The sequence below is a fragment of the Electrona antarctica genome, assembly GCF_951216825.1.
Source record: "Electrona antarctica genome assembly, chromosome: 21".
NCBI lineage: Eukaryota > Metazoa > Chordata > Actinopteri > Myctophiformes > Myctophidae > Electrona > Electrona antarctica.
In genome coordinates, this window is record NC_136802.1 from 37,443,099 (window position 1) to 37,470,598 (window position 27,500).

Consider the following 27,500-nt stretch of genomic DNA (forward strand, 5'->3'; position numbering starts at 1 on the left):
AACCACTGACATAGAAACATAGCTTTTTCAAGAAAACAGTCAGGATGTAGAAGACATTTGCAGAATCGTTCCCATGGTCAAAACGGGTTAAGTGTTTGCTAGTCAAGGAGCCTGGGGAAGGTAGCTACTGTATAGGCCTACTGCAGGCGAGGGGAGAGCTGGCTGAAACAAAATGTCTTGAAGGGTTGCAGCTTTGAAATAAGTGCTGTGTTACAGTGATTTTGTAGACCAGTGGTTCTCAAACATCTTTGGCTCAGCTCACCCTCCATGTAAAGAACATGGCACCCCCTGAATTACTTTACTTAGCCCATTTTGGGCGGGAACCCCTTTTGGTGTTTTAAACATTGTTATAATTTAGCTATTGAAAAATAGCAGATCTACAAGCTCATAGCGCGCCACCGAGTGGCGCGCTACGAGCTTGTAGGTCTGCTATTTTTGAAAAATCGTGAAAATATTTATTTCAGAAAACTGGAGTATTTATTTTTATTTCGAGGTCAGGCCTAAATGGGTTAGTTTACAGCACCTTTTGTCATAATTAACAGTATACGTAAATATGAAAATCTTGCTCCAAAAGATACAGTATGTTACTAGGAAAACTGGAGAGAGTATTTGTTTCCAGTACGGACAGACTGAAAATAACGTTTATAACTTGGCGTTTAACCACTTAAACCCCAGCAATTCCTATTTGTGGGGTTACATTCATCAAAAATAGCTAGATCTACAAGCTCACAGCGTATTGTGGGCTTGTAGATCTGCAATTTTCTGCAATTTTCGAAGAGACTTGATGTATACTATTACTGTAGGCTGAAAAAGAACGCACCAAGTACAGTTTAACTACTGTTAGTTTCCTACATGAAAAAAACATACAGTATATTTCACAATGTAAAACAATTGTATACATTTTAAAACAAACAAATCGAAGAAATTACATAAAATGATAATAATTAAGAGTTTGTGAAAATAGCTGATCTACAAGCTCGCGACATGTTGTGTGCTTGTAGATCTGCTATTTGCACCAGCGTTGGGTCTAAATCTAACGTCTAAGCTCTCTTTCGGGTCTCGACCTGACAAGTTTGGGAACCACTGATACATAGTATACAATTGTGTTGCACATTTAACTTTTTCATAGATGGCATAGATAGCTTCATAGACTCTTTGACAGCACTATCATTAATGTTGTTTACTTTAAATTACAGCAGTGTTTGCATTATCATCGGCCTCCGCGGACCGAAGCGTGTACGGTGTCGCAGTGCTGTTCCGTTTGATCGTATAACTCCCATGTCTCTCCTCATCCAGGTGTGCAACAGCACCAACGTGACGCCCTTCAGGATCGTGGCCAAAAACGAGGAGCGCGGGCAGCCGGAGGCCTCCTACATCCGCTCGGCCACCGTGTATCTGCCCGGCGACGTCGTCGTCACCCTGCAGAAGAGCAAGAGGGTCCTGGTGAGAGGAGAGGAGAGGAGAGGAGAGGAGAGGAGAGGAGAGGAGAGGAGAGGAGAGGAGAGGAGAGGAGAGGAGAGGAGAGGAGAGGAGAGGAGAGGAGAGTTTTCATGTCAAGGACCACTAAATTAATTAATTATTTGGCCTATTTGGCCACAGACCCCCATAAATGTTTTGTTTTGTTTGAGCTTGTAGGCTACTTTCAAACGGATGATGATGTACTAGAGAGACTACAGATTGTGATGGTCTATTAACACATTTTGCTGGCGGGACCCCCTGGTCCCCCCTTTGAGAACCACTGCTTTAATTGAGCAAAACAAAAGTGACTAGACTAATGATAAAGGATTATGCGTTATTGTGCCGACACGGCACATTTCATGAAAAGCTAAGCCAAGCACTGCTGTACATGTGAGAGGCCACATTATAAAGGTAATGAGTTGGAAAATAAGAGCAAAGGACAACACAAGAACTAATGAGGCAGAGAATGCCTTATGCAGGCAGAATGTAAAGTTTATCTAATGATTACACTTGCTGAGAGATCTTTAAAAGTATACTGTATGTTTTGGTTTACCATTTTATTTACCGTATTTATCTTTTGTGGAAGAAAGAAAGAAAGAAAGAAAGAATCCTGTTTATCCTGTATCTCTCTCCTCCTGATTGGATAAAATTGGTATCCTGAACTGAAAATGCATTTTTATGTTTACTCATAAGAGCTGGAGATACGGGGAACCCTGTTACTGAAGGGGCACCATACGCTGCTCTGACGTACTGTCTAAGAGTCCCACATGCAACAGTCCCACACATGCGTGGCCGGTTAAGACTCACCCGTGGCTCCCGACATGCGTTGCCGGTTAAGACTCACCCGTTAGGGTTAGGTTAGGGTTTGGGGCAGGGTGTCAGACATTCTAATAGCACCGAGTCAATGGCTGGGGGCGTAGGCAGACCCGAGGTAGCCTGATTATCAGACTGTAGCTTTCTTGAAGCTTCAGTCTGACATTGTCTCCTGTCTGAGCGATTTCAAGGGGGAGGGGATTAGAATTTCCCTCAACCCTCTGTGTGTTGCGCTGCGTGATGACGCTGAAAACGGGACTCGGCGCTGATTGGTTGTTTGTTAGACCCACCCCCACCACCGATTGTCATTGGATAATACATTTTTGTACCGAAGAAATTATAGGTTCACAGTGCAACACCAGACCAAGAGACTCAGTCCACTCAGAGAGTGGGCGGGGTCTTTGGGCTGGATCCAGGCTAGACCCGAGGCGCAGCCTCGAGTGGCTTATTGCTTTTCTAAAACGGTTACAAACATATAGCAATATTAACCTAATAAAACTATTAAATTCACAAAAGTAGCTACGCTTTGCGCCACCAGAGCGAGCCACATCACGTCCTTGTTTTGCTGCAAGTAGGCTATGTGACGGGAGAATAGCGCTTGATGTCTTTACGGGGCCGCCTGGAGCCACACATTCACAGTCATATGAGCCGGGCGGTGCTTAGACCCACGGCATGGGTTTGCAAGGCAATCAAGCGCTCCCCTTCCCCAGTACAGCTACAGATATGCGGAATCAGCTGCGAATGATATAAAGTGATTGAAGGTGTGGGTTATCGGTGAAAATTTACACCGGTCACGTGACGGTAACCAGCCATTCAGAATCAAGTATTGGGACTACCCGTTTTAGAAAGAGCTATTTAACCACTTACCACTAAATATACTTCTACCCGGCCCATCCCCCTACCTCAGATGAACGGGCGGCGCGTGCGGACCCCTATGTCCGTCACGGGGGCCAAGGTGCTGAACAGCGGCGTCTTCAGCATGCTGGAGACCGACTTCGGCCTGCAGGTCAAGTTTGACGGGAACCACCATCTGGAAATCACCGTTCCCGGGGACTACTTCAACAAGGTATAGGACCGTCGACCTTCTATAGCGAGATTCTGGGGGAACGCAGTCGTTTACTCTGAGAGTGTACAATTTGGTTTAGTTTGTGCGTGAGTTAGATTAACACTGTGGAGCGCCGTGCATTGATATCTGAGCCAGGTGATCAGGCTGTGTCCATAGGTGGTAATTATTGAAAAATCACACCCGTGTGAAATGAGGGGCGCTCTTGTCATCGTACATCAATTTATGTTAGCGGACATTTGACATTGCTACATAAGGTACATAAGGTGGTCCCTTATTGGCCAAGCGCTCCTACCAACCACCATGTGATTGGCTAGCCGATTTGCTCGTTTACATATGACGTAATGTCATGGCGTTTAATGTTTTGATGTTTACGTCATATTTTGCGGAATTCTGGCGTAATTTCTCCGTTCATTGTCAATGGCAAATATTGAGACGTGTGGGGACAAGATTTAGCGGACATTTGACCTGAATTCCCCTTTCATTGTCAGTGGCAAATCTTGACACGTGTGGGGACCAAAGCTGTTTATAGAAGGGGCTAGCGCCCCTTAAAAATGCAGTAACAGACCACTGAAAGCCAATCAGAATCCATCATTCAACCAAGCCGTGTAATTAATTAAGTACATTTTATTTATAGAGCACCTTTTGCAGACAATGACAGTCACAAAGTGCTTTACAGATAAAACAGAGAAATATCGGACAATCAATAACTGAAGGACATCACGATAAGAACAGGATATGACAGGGGTTCTCAACGTTTTTGGCCGGGGACCCCCGGAAATGCTTTGGCAATGTCTCGGGACCCCCGCCCCGCCCCCTCCCGACCCCCAATATAAATTGACTGCTACAATAACCTTAAACCATTTTGGGCGGGAACCCCTTTTGGTGTTTTAAGCATTGTTATAATTTAGCTATTGAAAAATAGCAGATCTACAAGCTCATAGCGCGCCACCGAGTGGCGCGCTACGAGCTTGTAGGTCTGCTATTTTTGAAAAAAAAAATCGTAAATTTTTTTTTTTTTTTTTTTAAATAATTTGGGGACCCCCTAAAATAATTTGGCGACCCCCCGAGGGGTCGCGACCCACGGGTTGAGAACCCCTGGGATATGACACAAAAAAAGCTGCCGGTACATAAACTTACGTTAAAAGGCCTGTCTTTTATTTTCATTAAAACAACTTGTGAATTGCAGCTTCAAAGTAGTAACTCTGCCATCTGTCTAGGTGTGTGTGTGTGTGTGTGTGTGTGTGTGTGGTAACGTCAACTCTGCACGTCTCTCTGCAGGTGTGTGGTATGTGTGGTAACTACAACCACAACGCCACCGACGACGACTTGATGCCCAACAAGAAGCCAGCCAGCAACGTGATTCAACTGGGAAACAGCTGGAAGTCTGAGGGAGACAGCGACCCTGGGTGAGTAGGGCCTGACTCAGTGGCGTGCACAGATAGACACTAGGGGGTGCTAGAGCCCTTTTCCCTGTAGAAAAAAGTGCCCTTTTGAAAAAGTTTTTTTTTTTTTTTAGTACAGTGTACACTGTACAGTTTGTGCACCATGGTGACATTGATCAATTCTTGATAAAAAAGCTTCTAATATGTTATTTAGGCCCCGAAATCTATAAATCTCACACTATTAAGGCAACCGGGCCGGTTCCACATAGCCTGGTTAATAAACCAGACCGAATCAGCCGTTGGCAAAAAAAAGTTGCCTACCAGCGGATTACGTTCTGGCGAGGCTCAGTAGCACGCCTCTTTCCTACAGCAGAGAACAGGTCGGACCAATCGGGACACGGTATGCAATATAGGCGGGCTTTGGTACAGTGACGTTCAATGCTTGAGACCTTTGACTGACAGTAGCTCTGACCAATTGCGTCGAAGAGAAAATGTTTGACGGGAAATGAAATCCAAGTGGAGCCAGCCCAGACTGATATACCGCGACAGTGTTGTGTGATATTAGTCTGGCTTATTAGCCAGGCTAGGTTCCACACGCTGCACAAGGTGCCCTTTTTTCCACTTGAGCACCTGCCCCTCTAAATGTCTGTGCACGCCACTGGCCTGACTCACACGTGCACAACAGATTGATGTATAGCTGATGCATGAGACTCGTTTACTGATGCAAGCTCGCAATGCATTTCCAATGGGAGTCACATGGTTTGACACAACATTTCTGTTGTGTGAGGGGGAGGGGGGGGCAGTCGAAAAACACAGCCGAAAGCCGTACAACACAAATGTTGTGTCAAACCATGTGACAAGATGTAAACAAACCCTTTGTTTACATCTAGCATGCATCAATGTTGTATAAGTAGCCTTGCCGAGCCATGAGGCCCATAGGGCAGGAGCCTATCTCCTGTTTCTGTAGCGTGAGGCCGCTTGATGTACAAGTACACCCCCTGGACATGACGCTAGTATATCGCAGGTACTTACCCCCAATCCAACCCTTGATGCTGAGTGTCAAGCAGGGAGGCACTGGGTCCCATTTTTACAGTCTTTGGTATGACCCGGCCGGGGATCGAACCCCGACCTCCCAGTCTCAGGGCAGACACTCTAACCACAAGGCCACTGAGCTGGTGTTGTATGCTAGATCGAAAAGGTGTGAGTGAGGCCTAACAGCTCTGCGATGTTTGTTTGACTTATCCCGTGGCTCAGTGGAATCCACCTCCTGTTTCTTGCCATCCATCGATGTGAAACGCTAACATTTGCACCTCTCTACACACCACAAAGTGCATGTATGCCTGCACTTTAGGGCCACTTACACTGGTATGGTTTTAACCATTTAACCCTACAGTACAATACTTGAACTTACATGCATGGCTTTTGAAGATGAAGTCATATTGCAGCCTATGGAATTTCATTTAATATTTGTTTAGGACGACATAAGACGACATGGCCGATATAAATACAGTGGGTGGGCCCACACTGTATTTGTAAAATCACAGATATTTCTCTAACTCTTGAATGCTCACCTAGTATGATGTGCACAGAACAGGTTAGCTGCGGTTCAAGCGATTTAAGTGTGAGTGTCTCGTGTGGGACACTTAACCGACACGGAGTCTACCCTGCAGCATTCCAGGGGTTGTCTTAAGGTGGCCTTACACTAAGCCGATATTTTTCAATCTGAAATCTGATAGCACCACACACTACAGGATAATCGGGCCCGATTATTTTATCCGATTATTTTATACAGCACACACTACACGGGTTTAAAACTCGGGCGCACCTCGGGCGCAAATATCAAACATTCTTGTTGATCGGCCCGATCGCGCTGTGAGCGGTCCCGAGCAGATCGGAGGGATTACGATTGGATCTTTTATACACTAGGGCATTCACTTCTAGTAATTTTTACTAGTTGACTAGTTGCCTAGTTTACTAGTCGACTAGTCGACTAGTTGTTAAACCACCTTTTATGTTTAAAAAAAAAAAAAAAAAAAACGTTTTTTTTTTTATTATTATTATTTTGGAAATAAATATTTGTACATTAAAAAACTGTGTACATTGGTGACTATAACTATAATCTACCTGATATTGAGGCCTACAAAATCGGTAAAAAAAAAATGAACTTTTTTTTTTCTTTTTCGAACAAAAACAATAAACTTAAACTAAACTAAACAAATCATAACAGTCATGGTGCGCACACACGCACACACACACACACACACACACACACTTTGTTTATTTTCACATAGCATCCACCCCTAGGTCCTCATTCACAACGGTGTTTACGCTCATACCGTTACGTAACGTGAGCGGAGCGTGAGCGGACAGGCATTTACGTGGATTCCCACATTACGTGGGAATTCATGAACTTGAACGTGAACTTGACGGTGACGTCGGATGGTCGGAATCTCCGCTAAAAGCTGCGACAGCTCAGAGGGTCGTGTACTGCTTGCGTAGATTTATTCAGAAGGCTTTAGTCTTCATTCTGAATCAATTAAAAGTCCCCAAATCTCAGATAAAATATGTAGGAATGTGTCCAAAACATTGGTCAGCACATACAAAAATGATAGCTTATATAAAAGCCAAGTATCACTTGGATGCCTAAATGCATGCATTCTAGAGGCAGGTTAGCCTAGAGTCCCATGCAGAAACTGCCCCTGCAAACCCGACACCTTTTTATTTATTTATTAGGATATTTCTAGCATGCGCGATTGCGCTGCACTTGACAGCTTTCTACTCGCAGTGCAACGCGTTGTGAGCTTGTAGATCGGCTCTCGCGGACTCGCGCTGCATGTTAAAAAACAAACTCACAATTATAATAAGAACATACACTTATCTGCATTCTGCACTGTACGAATTCATTGGAAAATGAATATAACGGTGCGGTGAGCCCAGCCCGGACAGAACAGATTATTTATATGGTTCACAGACATGCAAGTCCACATTATTGCATCAGCGCGTGCAATTCGGCCAGTCATAGTTTTAAGCCAGTGCACCTTAATTAATTATAATATGGGGAACTTATAGCTAGGCTGTAGGCTACTACATTGATGAGATCAATCCAGTTTGGTGCCAAATGTCTCGCGAAATTCGCGAATCATTTTAATATGACGACATCATCATAAATGAACCTGCACTTAGATCTGACAAAGAGGAGGCTACCCGCCGTATATGGTTGAAATTTTAAATAGCTATAGGCCTATGCCTACGTGTCCATGATCAGAACAAATCCATTCTCCACATGGCATTCAGACAGATGACAGTGAGATGATATTAATCTATTCCCCGCATGAATCAATGCAGCTCTGATAAAAATATCGGATATATGTTTTACCTCTGCAAAGGTGTGAGTGAGCAATTGTTCAATAGAAAAGAAAAGGCTTTATAATATAATTGCCAAGTATACGCTAGCTTGCTGCCTTGGTCCCGAACTTAAATAAATAAATGGCCAAGCTGCATTTTATACCGTAAGTCAGCTTGACATTGCTGCAGCGGTGCGGAGCAGCGTTCACCGTTTTGTAAGCTTGGGAAATGATTTATATAGTTTAATGGTAGGCTATAGACAATATAAAGAATCACGCACAAATGTAATGGTATATGGATGTAAAAAAAGAGACTGCAGGTGGTGGTCGTCGCTCCGGCGCTTGACATGGTCAGATCATTTTCTTTTAATTTCCTAATATAGCCTAATTCTTTCCAGCAATCATTTTTATTTTAATTTGTGAAGCCACTATACTGGAAAATATCATTATTGTGTTGCATTCCGTCAGGAGGACCTCTATTTCGTTTGAGCTGTAAGGCCTTCTTTTTAGTTTTTTTTACTGCTGTCTGCTGAGTCATGCTTGACGCCTTTTATGGTGTGAAATGGGGCGTGGATCAATGCAAATGAAGTTATCCGCTGATTTTCCGATCATTTGGCACCTGCTCGCATTCACCTGCGTACCTCACAACATACACCTGCGTACCTGTGGTACACACCGCTCTTTGAATTGCACGGGAAAACAACGTTGCGTGATCGGACGGAATTTCCCGCATCTGGTTACGCTTCCGTTACACTCTTGCGTATTTCTCCTTTGTGAATGAGGACCAATATGTGACTAAATTTGACTGAGGGACTGCCATTGGATTTTTTTGAATTTTCGTTTTTTCATGTCATGTGAAAGCAGGGAATCATAGCTTCAAATTGACATATTGGTTGTTCAGTTTGACCCACCAGTTTTGGAGATATGGCTTATAGAGTAATGTCTTGCAGAAAAAAGCGAATTGAGAAAACAGGCTTGAAAGGTTCACTTCTGTGGTCTCTAACATTACACCTAGCTACATGTTTAAGCATTTATTTCATATTTACATGTCAATTTCAGCTCTGACACTTATTTCAGACATGCTCTAGTATGTGAAGAGTCTGCCTGTGCTATTAACTCATTTTTTAAGAAAAAGAAAAAACTTTTCTCCTCTGGTGAAAAGCTGTAATTTGCACGATGGCAGTCTCTCAGTCAAATCTGGTCACATATACATTGTTGATTTATGGTGAATGAAAACTAATAATAATAATAATAATAGATTAGATCTTAGATTAATTAGATCCCCATTAGTTACTGCCTCAGCAGAGACTATTCTTTTCTTGGGGTCAAATTACAATTCAAAACTTTTACAATACAATTTTTTATCAAAAATAAAATAACAATTCAAGAACAAATAAGCCTACAATATACACATATTGGGTTGGTTTGATGCCTGATTTATACCCGTGTCATATACTGTACTAATAATAGCCGATCTCTATAAGCTCACTTGTAGATTGAATATTTTTGGTGTGTGACACCTGTATACAACTATAGCTCCAATCAGAACGTCTCTCTCCACTGTACAGCTCCAAGATGAGGTTACATTCCATGTACACTGTACAGTACACAAAATTTGACCAACGGTTGGGAACAAGCGTTTAAATCACTAGTCCGCCTGTGGCCAGCCAACCGGGGGCCGCATGTAATTCAGACAGGGCATTAGTCCGACATGTGTCCACATGTTGGACTAGCGTCTGCTCCCGTGCTTGAGGCGAGATGAGGTGGGTTGTCATATGTCGGACCAATGACTAGTCTGAACAACGTACTGCAAACTGTAAGAAACTGCTGTAAATATATGACTATATAAACTTGTGAATCACAAGGCAGTTGCTTTCAGAGGAACCTACTGTTGTTGAAGGAACGTTTTATCCAATTTCCAAGCTTATATTCAACTATGTTTAAAGATGGAGTGCCACAATTTTTGTATTTTTCCAGTGTTTCATGTGTCTATGAGGTGACAGTACTTCATTAGACACCCTGGGGTCGTTTTTATGTGCAATGGTGTATTAACTTTGTATTTAGGGTTTCTTCCTGGAGGCTGAACCCTTGACAGTCAAACGGGCCAATGAAATAAACAGTAATATGGTGACACCACACTATCAGCCCCTCCCCTAACCCCTCCCCCTTTATCATACAACTACAGCTGTGGGTGCGGCTTCAGTTCAGGTGGATCACCACCCATCACCACATAAAAGCATGATTTTAACAAATACTGTAAACTTTTTGGAAAAAGTTCTTCCTCCTTATATTATAATAATACCTGATACCTGAAAGAAATCGTGGCACTCCATCTTTAACTTACTAATGCTTCTCCTCACTGTATAAGATGGCAAATACAAAGCGTAACATCTCCGATGCCCCATACCTACATACATACCGTCTGTCTTAGCAGCTCAGCGGTAGAAATGTTGGCTCTTGTCCAGAGACTCGGAGTTGAGTTGGGACATAAATGTTACGCAAAATGTAGCTACAATTACTTTGTCGTATACGACGGTGTCACTTACCAAAATATAGCCGACTTACAAGCTCACGGGTTGTCGCTGCGCGTCGATAGCTTCTTAGAAGTCAGCTATTTTTGCAGAGCGACATGTCGCATACGACAAAGTGTAAATGAGGTTTATTAGGCCAACGTATCGGCCCCAGAATGTCTGACTGCCTCATACTAGATGTAGCGGTTTTGTGAAATTGTGGAAAACCTTTCCTGTCTTTTTTTTACTGTGAGACAGGCTTTTAATAGACGTGGCGTCAGCATTATTAAGTGGGATAGGTATAGGCACGAATGTGCACGTCAAATGTCACCATTAACCTGTAGGCAAGGATGTAAAATACTCAATACTCAATGTACTCAAGTACTGTACTTAACCCATTTTGGGCGGGAACCCCTTTTGGTGTTTTAAACATTATGTTATAATTTAGCTATTGAAAAATAGCAGATCTACAAACTCATAGCGCGCCACCGAGTGGCGCGCTACGAGCTTGTAGGTCTGCTATTTTTGAAAAATCGTGAAAATATTTATTTCAGAAAACTGGAGGATAGCATCTACGTACAAGCTAACAATGTGTCACTTTGCGAGACGTTGTGAGCTTGTAGATCTGCTATTTTCAAAAGATCATTTATAAATTTGAAAACATGTGAAATGGGACATTCTGCATAATGAGTACTTTGTACTTTGTAATGTTGTACTTTGTGCTACTACTTACACTTGTAACAGACTATTTATACAATAGGCAGGTATTGATTTTTACTTAACACGAGGCCTGCCAGGAACATAGACACGTAGAATAGTGTACGGTGCCACACCCGGAAAAGCCGTTTTAACAGCGATGTATTATTTAATGCATGTTTTAATACGATCGTATTAAAAGCTACCGTTCGTTAGCTCTGTTATGCTTCTGAGCCAATGGCCGCGGCCATTTTGAAGATGCACGTGCATCCACTTACATTGCCTGCTCTGTTTTCAGACGGCTTTATCTCCAGAAGCGACATTGCAGGGGTCGCTTTGTCCCAGACAAGCGTTTTCAACGGCCTGTAGCAGGCGCTGTGATACTCGCGGTCCACTTTTTCCACCACCGACCGAGAGAACAAGCACCAGCTTCGTCAACACACACGGAATGGTTTCATAGTAAAATGCGATTACGGATATTTGGCTCTTCAAAGTAAGTGTCACGCGCGATAAAACCCTGGCAGGACGCGGCGGAGGGATTGAATAATGGTAGCGGTCAAACGGTTAAATTAAGTAGAAAATGCGAGTACTTCTGCCAACACCGAGGGTGACTGAACTCTGTCACATGAAGGTTTGAAGCAGAGTCGTAACAAAGGGTCAGATGAGTCATCTTCCTCCAGAGTGTGTCCTCCACATATTCCGCTGGGCTATTCTTATATCTTTCTTCTCTTACAAACTCTGTGTCCTGTAGTCCCCTCCACTTCCTTTGTGCAGTATGGGCTGCCTGCGTGGGCACAGAGAGCCTTCGGCAATTTACTGAAATGTATGTAAGTTGAAGGAGTAGTTCACCCACATAATGGCTTGTTTTCTATCAATTACACACCCCATGAACCCTTGTATTCATTGAGATTGTTTTGGTTTTTTGTCGCATTTCTAAGCCAATCATTTGATGACCGCCGGAGTCTCCCAGTAGGACACTTGCAAAGCTAGTTTTGAGAACCAATGTTATAAAGGTTTTTCTGGAAAACATAATGTTGCTAGTCCAAAATGACACAGATGCTTTCCCGGTTTTAATGCTTTAACCCATTTTGACCTGAGATCAGATTCTAAAAATGTCTTCTACATCCTGACAGTTTTATGAAAAAGCTATGTTTCTATGTCAGTCGTTCTTCGATTTTTCAAAAATAGCAGACCTACAAGCTCGTAGCGCGCCACTCGGTGGTGCGCTATGAGCTTGTAGATCTGCTATTTTTCAACAGCTAAAGCATAACATAATGCTAACACCAAAAGGGGTTCGCGCCCAAAATGGGTTAAAATGTGACCTATGATGTTGCGAAACACTGCTGAATATGTCCGGTAATGTCATTTGTACTAGTTTTATTTTGCATTTGTTTGATTTCTTTATACTATATAATGATAAACAAACAACTACAACGTAGCAAATTATGGTCCGTGTCCATCTGTCCGATTCAGCTCATTTTAAAAAACAATTTATCAGCGTCGCAAAACTTCTCATGACTGATGGTTTGCATTAACAGGAGCCATCGATTCCGAGGTGTCTCTTCACAGAATAGTGTTGAGTTACACTTCTGCTTGGACAGCAGGCGATGCCCCGAAGTGACCTTGTCACATAACAAGATGTCAACGGATCGTTGCTGTCGGGGCGAAACCTCGTATCTCCATATTAATTTGTTTTTGGAAGGTGTCTGTCCACCCGACAGAGGCGATATACAGTGTATCACCTCTGTCGGGTGGTTTTTCATTGATTGATTGAAATATTTATTAACAGTTTGCAGAATTACAGTACATTTCAAGCACACACTCAATACAAAGACTGTTAACTGTGAGTGGACGACCCAATTAAGCATTACACTTGTTTACAAGAGTGTCCACCATGTTCAATTCATCAAAACATTTAGAGACGTACAAATAGACACTTCTATATAGTCAAATAACAGAACAGGAATTCATCATAGAGGTAAAAAGGGAAAAGAGACATATACAGCGAGGGGGGAAAAAAAGGGGGGGGGGATTCAGATTTGTACGGGGGCCAGTTTCGAATTGCAGCCGTCCGTAGGTGCCCTTTGAGAGTGGTTTTGAAGGAGTCAAGGGATTTGCATGTCTTAATGACTGTTGGTACGGCGTTCCACATTTTGGTGGCATAGGAGCGAAAATAATTTAGTCCCTTGTTTGTGCCGAATCTGGGTTGTACATGGTTCGTTGCACTCCCTCTGGTGTTGTGGGTGTGGACATCGTTAACATTAAGGAAGTATCTAGACAGGTACATGGGTATAGTATCGAATCTTGTGGACCAGACCCATTGCAAGATGCTGTGCTCTGTCGTCGACCCTCACCTCACGTCCAAAACTTTTCAGAATTATTCAAATTCCAAAGTAGTAGATGAACAAGAGGAAAAAAGAGGAACTAACCTGCAGGTGCTCAATGGAGATAGCAACATGTGGTGATGATAAAAAAAGGTGCTCGCACGGATCAAAAACGGGATCGAGACATAGATAAAAAGAGAAGGATCCGGGAACACAAAGTTATAAAATGAGGAACGCCTTTATTAAATTAAAAGGGCGACTGCAAGGCAGTTGCCTTTTTAATCCTTCCTTAATCCTTCCTTCTCTTTTTTCTCTTTTTATCTAGTAGATGAACAAGCTCAAAGCGTGCCGATTCCTGTCACGTTTTGACCTTGTGTGGATCTGCTTCTTTTAACACTCTCACTACTGACTGTAGTAAGGCCAGTATGTAGTCATAGCACTTTATAGTACACATGTATAATATAGTATAGTATGTATAGTTCACATAGATAGTTTACGCTTGAGTCATGATAACTACTTTTTATATATGTGATGTAGTATATATATATATGATATATATATGATATATATGATGTAGTCATAGCACTTTATAGTACACATGTATAATATAGTATAGTATGTATAGTTCACATAGATAGTTTACGCTTGAGTCATGATAACTACTTTTTATATATGTGATGTATGCCATGCTTTTGTTATTTGTTTTTGTTATTGCTTAATGTAAGTCGCTCTGGATTAAGAGCGTCTGCTAAATGCCTAAATTGTAAAGTAACACACAAGCTGACTTCACATCAAAAATACCTTTTTTTTCCCCCAACGATGTTATTGGCTACTGTCTCTCTCCCCTTGGAGCTCCAGATACTTTGACACCATCTCCCCCAGCGGGGTAGAGCCATAATTGTCGACTACTTGAACAATGGGGCTGTCTGGAGGTGGGAAGCTCACTGCCGTGGGGGAGAGAGGGTGACAATGGTCAATTCTTTATCCCACAATTTTCCAACCCAGTTTTTTTTCACCCAGTGTCAGTTATCTAATGTAAATCCTGGGCGCTACACTTCCTCTGCCAACCTGGGGGAGGGCAGCGGACTGACCTCATGCCTCCTTCTATGCATGAGGAGTCCAAGCTGCTTCTTTTCACCTGACAGGGGGGGGAGTTTCCCTGGTTGGACGTAGCGCGTGGAAGGAACACGTTATTCCGACCAGTTCCTTTCCCCTCCATCGAGGGCCCCGGCTGGCCAGGGGGAGGTAGTTTAGAGACCAGGATTACTGCATGTTTTTGTGAGGGTATACCTACCCTAGGGGACACGGGGAGAACATGCAAACTCCACACAGAATGGCCCTTTCGCCAACCCCGCCTTCGGGCGGAGGGGGGAACACGGCCCCAGCACCCACAGCGTCCCCAGCGGGAATTGAACCCAGGACCTTCTAGCTGTGAGGCGACAGCACTACCGACTGTGCCACCGTGCCTCCTATGGTCAGTTTGACCAAAAAACGGAACAGGCAGAGATGGTATAAGTATGCCTAAATCCATATTTAGAAAATGAAAAAAACAGATGATTTGAATTGAATGTTTAGGAAAAGTCATGGAAGGGGAAGCTTCTGAGAGCTTCATGGGCAAAGAAGACACTCAAGTGTTAGTGCTTTTTTTTTTTTTTTATCCTTTATTTACCCAGGGAAGTAGCTGAGCACAGGTGCTCATTTTCAGCAACACCCTGCACATAGAACACACAGACAGACACACACATTAAAACCTGGGAGCTGACCAGTACAACCACAGTCTTATACTGTCGGCCACTGGGCAGCTCCAGGGGGAGCAGTTGGGGGTACTTCAGCGGTGTTGGGGTGAGTGATGACAATCACTTCCCCACCCAGATTTTTCCTGCCCGTCCGGGGAATCGGACCGGCAACCTTTCGGCTACAAGGGCGCTCCTCTAACCCTTAGGCCACCGCTGGCCCACAGCTTTGGTGTGATGCTGTAGTATGATCAAGTACAGTTGGCGGTTAATTTATGAAAAAACTCAAAAAGTTAGAATATGGAGATAGGGGGTTTCTGCCCGTCAACACCGACATCTTTTTTGGGTGGGAACCCATTTTGGTGTTAGCATCATGTTATGCTTTAGCTATTGAAAAATAGCAGATCTACAAGCTCGTAGCGCGCCACCGAGTGGCGCGCTACGAGCTTGTAGGTCTGCTATTTTTGAAAAATCGAAGAACGACTGACACAGAAACATAGCTTTTTCAGAAAACTGTCAGGATGTAGAAGACATTTTTAGAATCTGATCTCAGGTCAAAATGGGTTAATTACACTGTAGTCAGACAACTCGGCTAATATACAAATACAATCAATCTTTGTATCGTTATAATTATACGCATCATAATTGGTTTGGACATGTCTTTAACCCTAGGACACTAAACACGGGTTGATTTTCACCCGGGCGATTATATTTTTGCAATTTTCATAATTTTGTTGCTGATGTCTGAGGTGGGTGGGTCTTTCGGTACCTTCATGGTGCTCAGTGACATCATAGAATGTGGGTTTGGTTCCCTGCTTACAGGCAGGTGTTTAGTGATAGTGTGGTAGAGAAAAAAATCACACCCGTGTGAACTGAGTGGTGCAACTCCCCTCTCCCCCTGCCCCTCCCCTTCCCCTCTCTCCCTCTCTCTCTCTCTCTCTCTGTCTCTCATTAGCAGGCAGCAGTGCAGCACTATCTCTCTCTCTCTGTTTCTGGCACAACAGCGCCACTTTTGCCCCTACTGCTACTCATAGTCACATATAGGTAGTCACATAGGTTAACACAGACATTGCTGTTCCTTGGAGTGGTTGCACCACTCAAAAATCTCATACACCCACAATGGACTTTTTAATTTTTGTATTCACTGGACGAATCTCACATGTCTTATAGGAATGGGTGGACCGAAGGAGAAGTTCCCAACTTAATTTCTCTTTTTTTAGGAATATTTAAAAAACAGATTTTCACAGATTTTGCCCCCCCATGATAGATCCCCCCTATGAAATCTATATTTAGTTTTTTTGTGAAAAGTCATGATGAAATATTAAAGAAGAGCAGCTCAAGTTAGCATGTATTGCTGTACTTCAATATATTTTGATGATAATTTCTTTTTTATGGAATATTTTACATTGGGTAAAATATACCTGTGTTTAGTGATGAAAAAATATGTTTAATGTTCTAGGGGTGTGTGTGTGTGTGTGTGTGTGTGTGTGTGTGTGTGTGTGTGTGTGTGTGTGTGTGTGTGTGTGTGTGTGTGTGTGTGTGTGTGTGTGTGTGTGTGTGTGTGTGTGTGTGTGTGTGTGTGTGTGTGTGTGTGTGTGTGTGTGTGGCGATTACTCGATTTTTATAAAATAATAGATATACAAGCGTGCCACTTTGTGCCTCACTATGAGCTTCTTTTTTTGTTAACATTTGTATTTGTTATAAATCCGCACATTTTTAACTCAAATCTTTGCTTCTGGGGGTCCTAAATATATTGAGAATGAGGGTCCTTGGCCAAATACCGGTAATTTTTTTACCGGTACAACTTTTTTCAGGTGTCAGGTCTTAATGGGTTAAACGCCTTCTCATTTTCTTCCTCTACACCTTGAGTTTCCAGCCACTCTGCTACCATTGCCGCCCCGGCAGTGGCTCAAGGGTAGAGTGGCCAGATGGGAACCGGTTCCCAGTTCGATCCCGGTCTATAGTGTCGAAGTGTCCTTGAGCAAGATGCTGCCTGAACCCCTAATTGCTCCTAATGAGCAGCTTTGGTGCACCTTTGTGCCTTGCATGGTTTCCTCCGCCATCGGTGTGTGAATGGGTTGAATGTAATGCGCTACTGTATATACTGTAAATGCACCATTTACCATTCACCGGTGTTCAGAAAATTGCTTCCTTCAAGTGTGGATGCGTCGAAGTGAAGGAAGAAGACGCCATGCATGACTCACACACACTTAGCCCATTTTGGGCGGGAACCCCTTTTGGTGTTTCAACTAAGCATAACGTTATACTTTAGCTATTGAAAAATAGCAGATCTACAAGCTCGTAGCGCGCCACCGAGTGGCGCGCTACGAGCTTGTAGGTCTGCTATTTTTTAAAAATCGTGAAAATTACGGCACAGATCTTTGAATATAATATTCTTTCAGAAGACTTATTTTTTGTATTTCGACGTCAGGCTAACATGGGTTATACTGTGGAATCTGGGGGGAGGCATATTGTTTCTTTCATATAAAGTTACAGTACATTGTGTGGAAAAAACAAGTTGGGGAAACAAAGTTTTTTGACATTGTCTTTGTACTAAAACAGAGACACTTTGACGACAACACTGAGTATGGTGACAGAATACACCACAGGAAGAGAGATCCCGGCACGGGATATAGTCCTGGATATTTTCAAAATGGAAAAATTAACATACATCCTAAGAACTATAGACTAGGCAATTTCTAGCAGATTTGGAACAACTGGATAGTACACATTTCCCCTCTGAGAGCAGACTTTGTGTGATCTCACTGGTCCTAATTGCCTGCTTTATAGAAAATGTTTAAGACACCCTTCCTCTTCTCATGGTCGAAGTCCAAAGCTGTTTTGTTTTTCTTCCCCTCAGCAATAATGTAAATACTTTCGTTTCTTGTTTTTTTTTTGAGTGGTGCAACCACTCCCTTACGGAGCTATGTGTGTGAGTGGCTGGGTGGCTGGGTAGCTGGGTATGAGCACGAAAACAACATGGTTGTTTTTCACCACCTGTGCGCAACCTAACACACACACAAACACACACACACATATTAACTGTATATATACAAGTAAGACGCGCAAACGCGGGAAGCGAACGTAAATTGCAATAACAACAATTAGAATAATTTTTTTTAGTGTGTGTATGTGTGCGTGCGTGTTTCTTTTTTAGGTTTTTTTTTTTTAAGTTTTTTGTTTAAGTTTTTTTTTAAGTTAAGTTTTTTGTGTCTGTGCGTTTTTCCTTTTTAAGTTTTTTTTTTAAGTTAAGTTTTTTGTGTGTGCGTTTTTCCTTTTTAAGTTTTTTTTTTAAGTTAAGTTTTTTTTTAAGTTAAGTTTTTTCTGTCTGTGCGTTTTTCCTTTTTAAGTTTTTTTTTTAAGTTAAGTTTTTTGTGTGCGTGCGTGTGTGCGTGCGTGCGTGCGTGCGTGCGTGTGTGTGTGTGTGCGTGCGTGCATGTGTGTGTGTTTTTGTGTGTGATACAGCTGCGCCCTCTGGTGGTGGGCGGGTGGTGTTACAGCGTGACACACACACACACACACAGACACACACACACACACACACACAGACGTGATCTGCTGGGTCTCATAGTAAATGCTCACTGCGTTCGCAATGATGCTTTCGGGTGTGCCAGTACAGTACAGTAGAGGGTACAGTAGAGGGACCCCAACACGGTAACTCTGTCATTTCTCGACCGTTTCGGACGTGGGGCGGCTCGCCGGAATCGGGCCGGCACCCTGGGTGCGTTCCTGTGGGTCTGTAACCCTTGTATATATCTAAGAGAAATGCTGTCTATACTTTACTGCTTTTTCCAAATAAAATAAATATTATAAAAAAAAGGGTTATACCAGTCACCAGAACCATTGGACGGGTGTTTTAGATGACTCTACAGTAGCATGGTTAAAATGGAGGTTGAAGTTACGATGGGTTTGTATAGGAAGGGGGCGGGGCAACTAAAAATAATATTGAATATCTAAACACTAGGGATGGGCCGATGAGACAATTTGGCCGATATTGATATCCGGTATAATTAATTGCCATTATGGCCGATAACCGATATAACCGATAACGATATGATCTCATTCTGTATTAAAAAAAAAGGCTGAATTTGAAAAAAGCAATGCCTCTTTATTCCAAAACTAGCGATGCACCGTTATTGAAATGTTGGCTCATATCCAACATAAACAGCTTGAATGTAGTGTTTATTTTTTAAATGTTCCAACTATTGACTCTTTCGAAAGCTTCCCCAGAAAACACTGATATGAATTGCATGCAGCCTTCATCATCACAAAAGGCTTTTTCAGGCTTTTTTTAAATTTATTTTTTAACATAATTATAATAAAATGAAATATCTGCTAAATCCGACATATTATTTTACCGATTACCAATTAATTGGTTTAAGGCCAATATCGGCCGATACCGATGTGTTTGCCGATTAATCTCCCATCACTACTAAATACTGATTCGAGCAACTTAAAAACGGCCTGGGATGTTCATATAAGCCTCAGTGGAGTAATGATGAAATGACCAAAAAGGTATTTTGAATGTGAAATATCCCTTTAAAAGTCATTAAATTGTCACTTTAGAAATGTACAGAATAGCATGTACACTTACTGTATACTGTATGTTGGCTTGTATGCTGTTGGAGTACAATGTTGCACATTAAGTTACCCACCCCCACAGTTTGGGAGCCACTGCGTTAGAGGGAGAGATTTGTGGGCGACGGAGACACAGAAGAACATGATTCACTACTAGAGCTGGATGAGAGAACATGGGGAGAAAGGAGGAGGGGTGAGATTTAGAGGATGGAAGAGGGGGGGGGGGGGGGTGAGGGAGCAGCCATGTGAATGGTGAAAGGAGGAGTGTTAAGGAGGTGTAGACAAGGAGGATAGAAGAAATGTCAACGTCAAGGATGTCTCAATGAGACGCCATAAAACAGTCTCGCACGCACACATGCACGCACGCACACATGCACGCACGCACGCATGCACGCACACACACACATACACAGGACAAGAAGAGACACACGTAGTTGATTCCTGACATGGTTTAGTAATCTCTGACACGGCATTTTCTCTTGCTCTTCATTTTAAAAATACCCTCTGGCAGTTGTTAGCACGCACGCACGCACGCACGCACGCACGCACGCACGCACGCACGCACGCACGCACGCACGCACGCACACAGGGACACATTACGTCCCAGCTACCTGGCTCTCTCCTGTTTACGCTCTACACCCAAATATCTTCGGCAAAAACAGTGGATCTACAAGATATGATCTTTTTTTTACCTATCAATTACTCATCTTGTGAAGAGGATAATTTGTGTTTTCTCACATACTGTATTACCTCCACACAGTGAGCGAGGAATCCATAAAAACTGAGAAAATAGTCGATGAAATGAAATTAATTGGGGGCCAAGTTCAACAGCAAAAGTATATTTAATTCAGTTTTAGTCGTACAGTATGATCACACGCATACGTTTCCAGCCGTGTGAGTTTCAACTAGAGGTGCGTGTCTGTGTGCTCGTGTGCACGACCCTGGAACCCTCTCCTTGTGGTTTACTTTTATTAAGACGAACAGTACTTAGAACTCTCTTCTAATAAACAGCATTTTTATAGATTTAAAAACAGCACAGTCAAATAGTCAGTCCACAGGCTCAGCACTCTGTCTTTGCTGATGTTACAGCTTTGAGCACAACACACACACACGCGCGCGCACGAGCGCACATGCACACACACAACAGCTGTTTCATTGATTCCCATTAAAGAAAAATAGACAACAGCAAAAAAGAAAAAATCCTCTCCCATTTAGCCATGCACTGCTGCCATTCTGTACTGGAAGTGAATGTGTAGTGTTACTTGTCATGTTAGCTTCTTAACACATTCCCTGCTTTTGATGTAGATCTACGTCATTTCAAATAGTCTGGCTGCCCGCTATTGACGTAGATCTATGCCAAATGGTCCTTTTATAGTGGTTACGATTGATCAAGTCGTAATGCTGCTTACATTGGCATTGGGTTGCTAGGTGATGGTGTGAACAGGAGAAAAATAACAATTTTGATTGGCGTGCGCATCCACCACTGTTTCTTTTGATCGCCTCCGATTCCTTGTCCCAGATGGCAAGGTTTATTTGACGATTCATAGCCAACGCAGTAATGGTCTCGGTAATCCTTTGTACATGCATGGTCTCCGAGCAATAGAAGGATATCCGATGTCTCAGAACACACAAGTAACACAAGTAACATCCGGTTACGGTTTTTGGGTCCTTTAGGGCGCGGCTGCACTAATAAATGGACTAGTATCAGTCAAAAGGGAGACATCGAAGAGGAAGGATGGATGGGGAAGGATCAACATTATGGAATGTAAGAACAGGTTAGCTCCATATATGGAGATCTAAGGGTTTGAGGTCATACGTATGTAGAGTTGCTGGCCAATATTGATGACATCAGGGATCTCCATATATGGGCTTAATATTGATGCCATCACGTGATGTCACGAGGCATGACCATATATGGGGGCGTGACTGTTGACGGCAAATGCATGATTTCATAGTAAATTGCGACCTGCTGTTGCAATAACCCTGTCCCTAACCCTAACCGCACACAGGGCCGCTGTTTAGGTAGTGCGAATGGTGCCGCCGCATGCGCGAGGCCTCACGCTAGGCAGCGTTTTTTCTTTTTTGGAAAAAAAAATAAACACTTTCCATCTCAGAGTCAGAGCTAAAATAGGCAGGGGCGGTTATTAGCGCTACGCGCGACGGCTAGAGGCCCCGAGAGTTCTCCCTGAAAAATGTCTAATATCGCAGCCCGTTCCGTCGCAGTTGATTTTTCACCTATTAGTAAGTCGGTTTGGGGCCGGGGGGGGGGGCCCAGGGGCGCAAGACGCAGACGAATTATACACACAATGGAAATCAAACGCAAACGAGCTGAACACATGTAGGCTAGTTGAGTGCACAGCCGCTCCGCTCACAGACAAAACGACTCGAAGTGAAAAGGTAGGCTGTGTCATGTCATGTAGGACAGTGTGTGGACAAAAAAAAGGTTTTATTTCAAATAATTAGTCACGCATGGACCGACGACCTCTCTCTCTCTCTCTCTCTCTCTTTCAGTCTGTCAGTGTCATGATTTCACAATGTTCTAATTGAATTTTGAATTTTGATCGATCACAAACTGTCTGCAGGCAATCAAGCAAATGTGATACTTAATATTTATAACGAATAACAGCAACAGCAGCTGTTCATTTTACTTTTAATATAACCAGTAATTTGAGCTGCACTGCAGGGCAGACTGGTTGGGTGGTGGTTTCTGATTATATCAGTTATGATCAGGGCAACAGGTTTGTGTTCCATCGGTATTCGTTGTAGAGTAATACATAGACATGTTAAATTGCTCATATAGATCATCAGACAGGGTCAGCCCCAGAGACCCCTCCTGTGACAGCTTGCTTGACATGACTCATGTTAAGGCTTCATTATTTATAATAATGATCAAATATGTGTAAACTATCAGTGTAAAACGTGCAGTGTATATATATGTTTTCTTCACATTAAGCCTTTAAAAAAAAAAAAAACTATAGCTTCCTTACAACAAATAAAATAACATAATGTGGACCACAATCTCTGCATTCAAACTGTTAAGCTGCTAAATTGACCTGAGATCAGATTCTAAAAATGTCTTCTACATCCTGACAGTTTTCTGAAAAAGCTATGTTTCTGTGTCAGTCGTTCTTCGATTTTTCAAAAAATAGCAGACCTACAAGCTCGTAGCGCGCCACTCGGTGGCGCGCTACGAGCTTGTAGATCTGCTATTTTTCAATAGCTAAAGCATAACATAATGCTAACACCAAAAGGGGTTCCCGCCCAAAATAGGTTAATTAGTTAGAAATCTCTGAGGAAAATGATGTGAAAGTGTGTTTGGAGGTTGATGAAAACCAAAGAGTGGGGGACAGAATCGCCATCGCAAACTGCCTCTGCCTTGTGAGCTTGTAGATTGGCTACATCTTGCTACTGTATTTGACAATGATCTTTATATTGTTTAACCCATTTAGACCGGAGGCCAATAATTCTACAAAATGCTGTCTAAATCAATAGTTCTCAAACCCCCAAAATGTTATGTATTTGGCAACAAGCCTAACCTGACTCCGCCAGATGGGGCAGCAGAGAGTACACTGGGTTCCCCCCTCCTGCTCCCATCTGGGAACTCTCAGGCAGACTCGATGCTCCGGCCACCAAACGGCCTGGCCAATCAGCGGCAGCTAGAGGCGGGATCAAGGCAGCACTGTGTATGCCTTGATTCAGCCTCTAGCGGAGTCAGGTTACAACAAACCCCCATCTGAAGGAATCTAAACGATTCAACACTTTTTCCAAAAATGAAAACCCCTCTCCCCGTTTACAAGTCAAACCCTGTCTATTACAGCTGCTATACAAAGCATCGGGGGAGGTACAATATTAGGAATTAGTTTAGTGTGTGTGTATGTCGTCCACTCTCAAGATGCTGGACGGCATGGCAGCAAAGGGAGCAGGTAGAATTTGTGGGTTGAATTGCCGGCTGACCCAAAAGCCATTAACCCATTTTGACCTGAGATCAAGATTCTAAAAAAATGTCTTCTACATCCCGACAGTTTTCTGAAAAAGCTATGTTTCTATGTCGGTCGTTCTTCGATTTTTCAAAAATAGCAGACCTACAAGCTCGTAGCGCGCCACTCGGTGGCTCGGTGCCCATAGGGCAGGAGCCTATCTCCTGTTTCTGTAGCGTGAGGCAGCTTAATGTACAAGTACACCCCCTGGACATGACGCTAGTATGTCGCAGGGACTTACCCCCAATCCAACCCTTAATGCTGAGTGTCAAGCAGGGAGGCACTGGGTCCCATTTTTAGAGTCTTTGGTATGACCCGGCCGGGGATTGAACCCCGACCTCCCAGTCTCAGGGCGGACACTCTAACCACAAGGCCACTGAGCTGGTGACTAAAGCATAACATAATGCTAACACCAAAAGGGGTTCCCGCCCAGAATGGGTTAAGTCTGATTGATGTTTGGGAGGGAGGTGGTGGGACCCAGCGGAGGTGAAACTGTAAATGATTTTTTTTCCCTCCCTCCTGCGGTACATTCTGTCTGTCGCCCCATTTCACCCTCAATCCGTCTTCCTCTTCACCCGCTTTGCCCGCCAAGCATTTAGTAAACTAATTAGTTGGAACGCGCCCATTCCTGAACTCCACGACGGCTGAGTGAGTGTGGGTCGAACTGGAGGAAGCAGCTGGGCGTGGTGGAGACGTTGGAAAAAACAAGAAAAAGAGCATAGCATTAACCCGTTTTAGCCTGACGGCGAAATTTTAAAAATGTCTTCTGACAGTTTTCTGAAATGCCTATGTTGCAGTGGTGCTCAATATTTCATGTCAAGGACCCCCAGAATTATCTGTATTTGGCCGCCGAACCCCATCTGAAAATATGTTGTTCCAGGGACCCCCCCAGAAGCAAAGATTTGAGTTAAAAATGTTCGCTCTGAAAGAATATATATTCCAAATTTGCGCCAAATTTTCACGATTTAAAAAAAATAGCAGACCTACAAGCTCGTAGCGAGTATGAGCTTGTAGATCTGCTATTTTTCAATAGCTAAAGTGTAACGTAATGCTTAAAACACCAAAAGGGGTTCCCGCCCAAAATGGGTTAAGAAGGGTTCTGTTATAGGGCGGTGAGTGATGGACGATGTTGGTGAAGGAAACGCTTTGGAAGAGAATGCTTCGTCGACCAGTCAACTGGCCCAGACATCCATTCCGTTTTGTGCCATCTCCTGATTTAACCACAGTCTATGAGAAACTCACTTTAAACCTCTATTGTGAGCTTGTAGATCGGCTATTTCAAATGGCCGAAGTATTATATAGAGCTGAATTGGTAAAAGAGTAAAAAGAGTAAAATATTTACCTCTGAGATGTAGTGGAGTAGAAGTAAAAGTACTGGAAATTGGAGATACTTTGTATCTCTGCGATTTGCAAGCTCACAACGTAAAGGGGACTTTCCATAAGTCAGAGTTCCATAAGTCAGAGTTAGTTAGACCTGCGTGGCCGGTTAAGACTCACCCGTGCTGCGGGTTTTATAACCACCCGTGGCTCCTGGCATGCGTGGCGGGTTATAACTAATCCGTGCGGCAGGTTAAAAATCACCTGTGGCTTCCTGTGAGGTTAGGGTTAGGGTTTGACGGTACATCTGCTATTTTGGCATTTTCGTCTCCACCAGGCCAAAGGCATGGGGAGAGAGTTTACACCCTGTCATTTTTGTCTCCACCAAGCCAAAAGCATGGGGAGAGAGTTTGCTAGCCTGGCTAATAAGCCAGACTAATATCACACAACACTGTCGCGGTATATCAGTCTGGGCTGGCTCCACTTGGATTTCATTTCCCGGGGCACATTTTCTCTTTGACGCAATTGGTCAGAGCTACTGTCAGTCAAAGGTCTCAAGCATTGAACGTCACTGTACCAAAGCCCGCCCATATTGCATACCGTGTCCCGATTGGTCCGACCTGTTCTCGGTTGTAGGAAAGAGGCGTGCTACTGAGCCTCGCCAGACCGTAATCCGCTGGTAGGCAACTTTTTTTTGCCAACGGCTGATTCGGTCTGGTTTATTAACCAGGCTAAGAGTTTGCACCCTGTCATTTTTTGTCTCCACCAGGCCAAAGGCATGGGGAGAGAGTTTGCACCCTGTCATTTTTGTCTCCACCAGGCCAAAGGCATGGGGAGAGAGTTTGCACCCTGTCATTTTTGTCTCCACCAGGCCAAAGGCATGGGGAGAGAGTTTGCACCCTGTCATTTGTTGTCTCCACCAGGCCAAAGGCATGGGGAGAGAGTTTGCACCCTGTCATTGTTGTCTCCACCAGGCCAAAGGCATGGGGAGAGAGTTTGCACCCTGTCATTTGTTGTCTCCACCAGGCCAAAGGCATGGGGAGAGAGTTTGCACCCTGTCATTGTTGTCTCCACCAGGCCAAAGGCATGGGGAGAGAGTTTACACCCTGTCATTTGTTGTCTCCACCAGGCCAAAGGCATGGGGAGAGAGTTTGCACCCTGTCTTTTTTTGTCTCCACCAGGCCAAAGGCATGGGGAGAGAGTTTGCACCCTGTCTTTTTTTGTCTTCACCAGGCCAAAGGCATGGGGAGAGAGTTTGCACCCTGTCTTTTTTTGTCTCCACCAGGCCAAAGGCATGGGGAGAGAGTTTGCACCCTGTCTTTTTTTGTCTCCACCAGGCCAAAGGCATGGGGAGAGAGTTTGCACCCTGTCTTTTTTTGTCTCCACCAGGCCAAAGGCATGGGGAGAGAGTTTGCACCCTGTCTTTTTTTGTCTCCACCAGGCCAAAGGCATGGGGAGAGAGTTTGCACCCTGTCTTTTTTTGTCTCCACCAGGCCAAAGGTATGGGGAGAGAGTTTGCACCCTGTCATTTTTGTCTCCACCAGGCCAAAGGCATGGGGAGAGAGTTTACACCCTGTCATTTTTGTCTCCACCAGGCCAAAGGCATGGGGAGAGAGTTTGCACCCTGTCATTTGTTGTCTCCACCAGGCCAAAGGCATGGGGAGAGAGTTTGCACCCTGTAATTTTTTGTCTCCACCAGGCCAAAGGCATGGGGAGAGAGTTTACACCCTGTCATTTTCGTCTCCACCAGGCCAAAGGCATGGGGAGAGAGTTTGCACCCTGTCCTTTGTTGTCTCCACCAGGCCAAAGGCATGGGGAGAGAGTTTACACCCTGTCATTTTCGTCTCCACCAGGCCAAAGGCATGGGGAGAGAGTTTGCACCCTGTCATTTTTGTCTCCACCAGGCCAAAGGCATGGGGAGAGAGTTTGCACCCTGTAATTTTTGTCTCCACCAGGCCAAAGGCATGGGGAGAGAGTTTGCACCCTGTCCTTTTTGTCTCCACCAGGCCAAAGGCATGGGGAGAGAGTTTGCACCCTGTCATTTTTGTCTCCACCAGGCCAAAGGCATGGGGAGAGAGTTTGCACCCTGTCATTTTTGTCTCCACCAGGCCAAAGGCATGGGGAGAGAGTTTGCACCCTGTCATTTTTGTCTCCACCAGGCCAAAGGCATGGGCAGAGAGTTTGCACCCTGTCATTGTTGTCTCCACCAGGCCAAAGGCATGGGGAGAGAGTTTACACCCTGTCATTTTTGTCTCCACCAGGCCAAAGGCATGGGGAGAGAGTTTGCACCCTGTCATTTTTG

At 43.8% G+C, this 27,500-nt stretch overlaps 2 protein-coding genes across 3 annotated transcripts in view; both read left to right on the forward strand.

Moving 5' to 3' along the window:
- The window catches only part of LOC306913767 (IgGFc-binding protein-like), a gene marked incomplete at both ends in the record, with an annotated part of 55,209 nt that extends 50,462 nt beyond the window's left edge, over window positions 1-4,747 (forward strand). The window contains 3 exons of the mRNA XM_079490580.1: window positions 1,297-1,443; window positions 3,179-3,337; window positions 4,616-4,747. Of these exons, the coding sequence (XP_079346706.1) occupies window positions 1,297-1,443; window positions 3,179-3,337; window positions 4,616-4,747 (438 nt within the window). The remainder of the gene's footprint in view (window positions 1-1,296; window positions 1,444-3,178; window positions 3,338-4,615) is intronic.
- Window positions 1-27,500, forward strand: part of LOC306914202 (netrin receptor UNC5D-like) — a 199,710-nt gene that overhangs the window by 74,319 nt on the left and 97,891 nt on the right. The gene's annotated exons all lie outside the window — the stretch shown is intronic.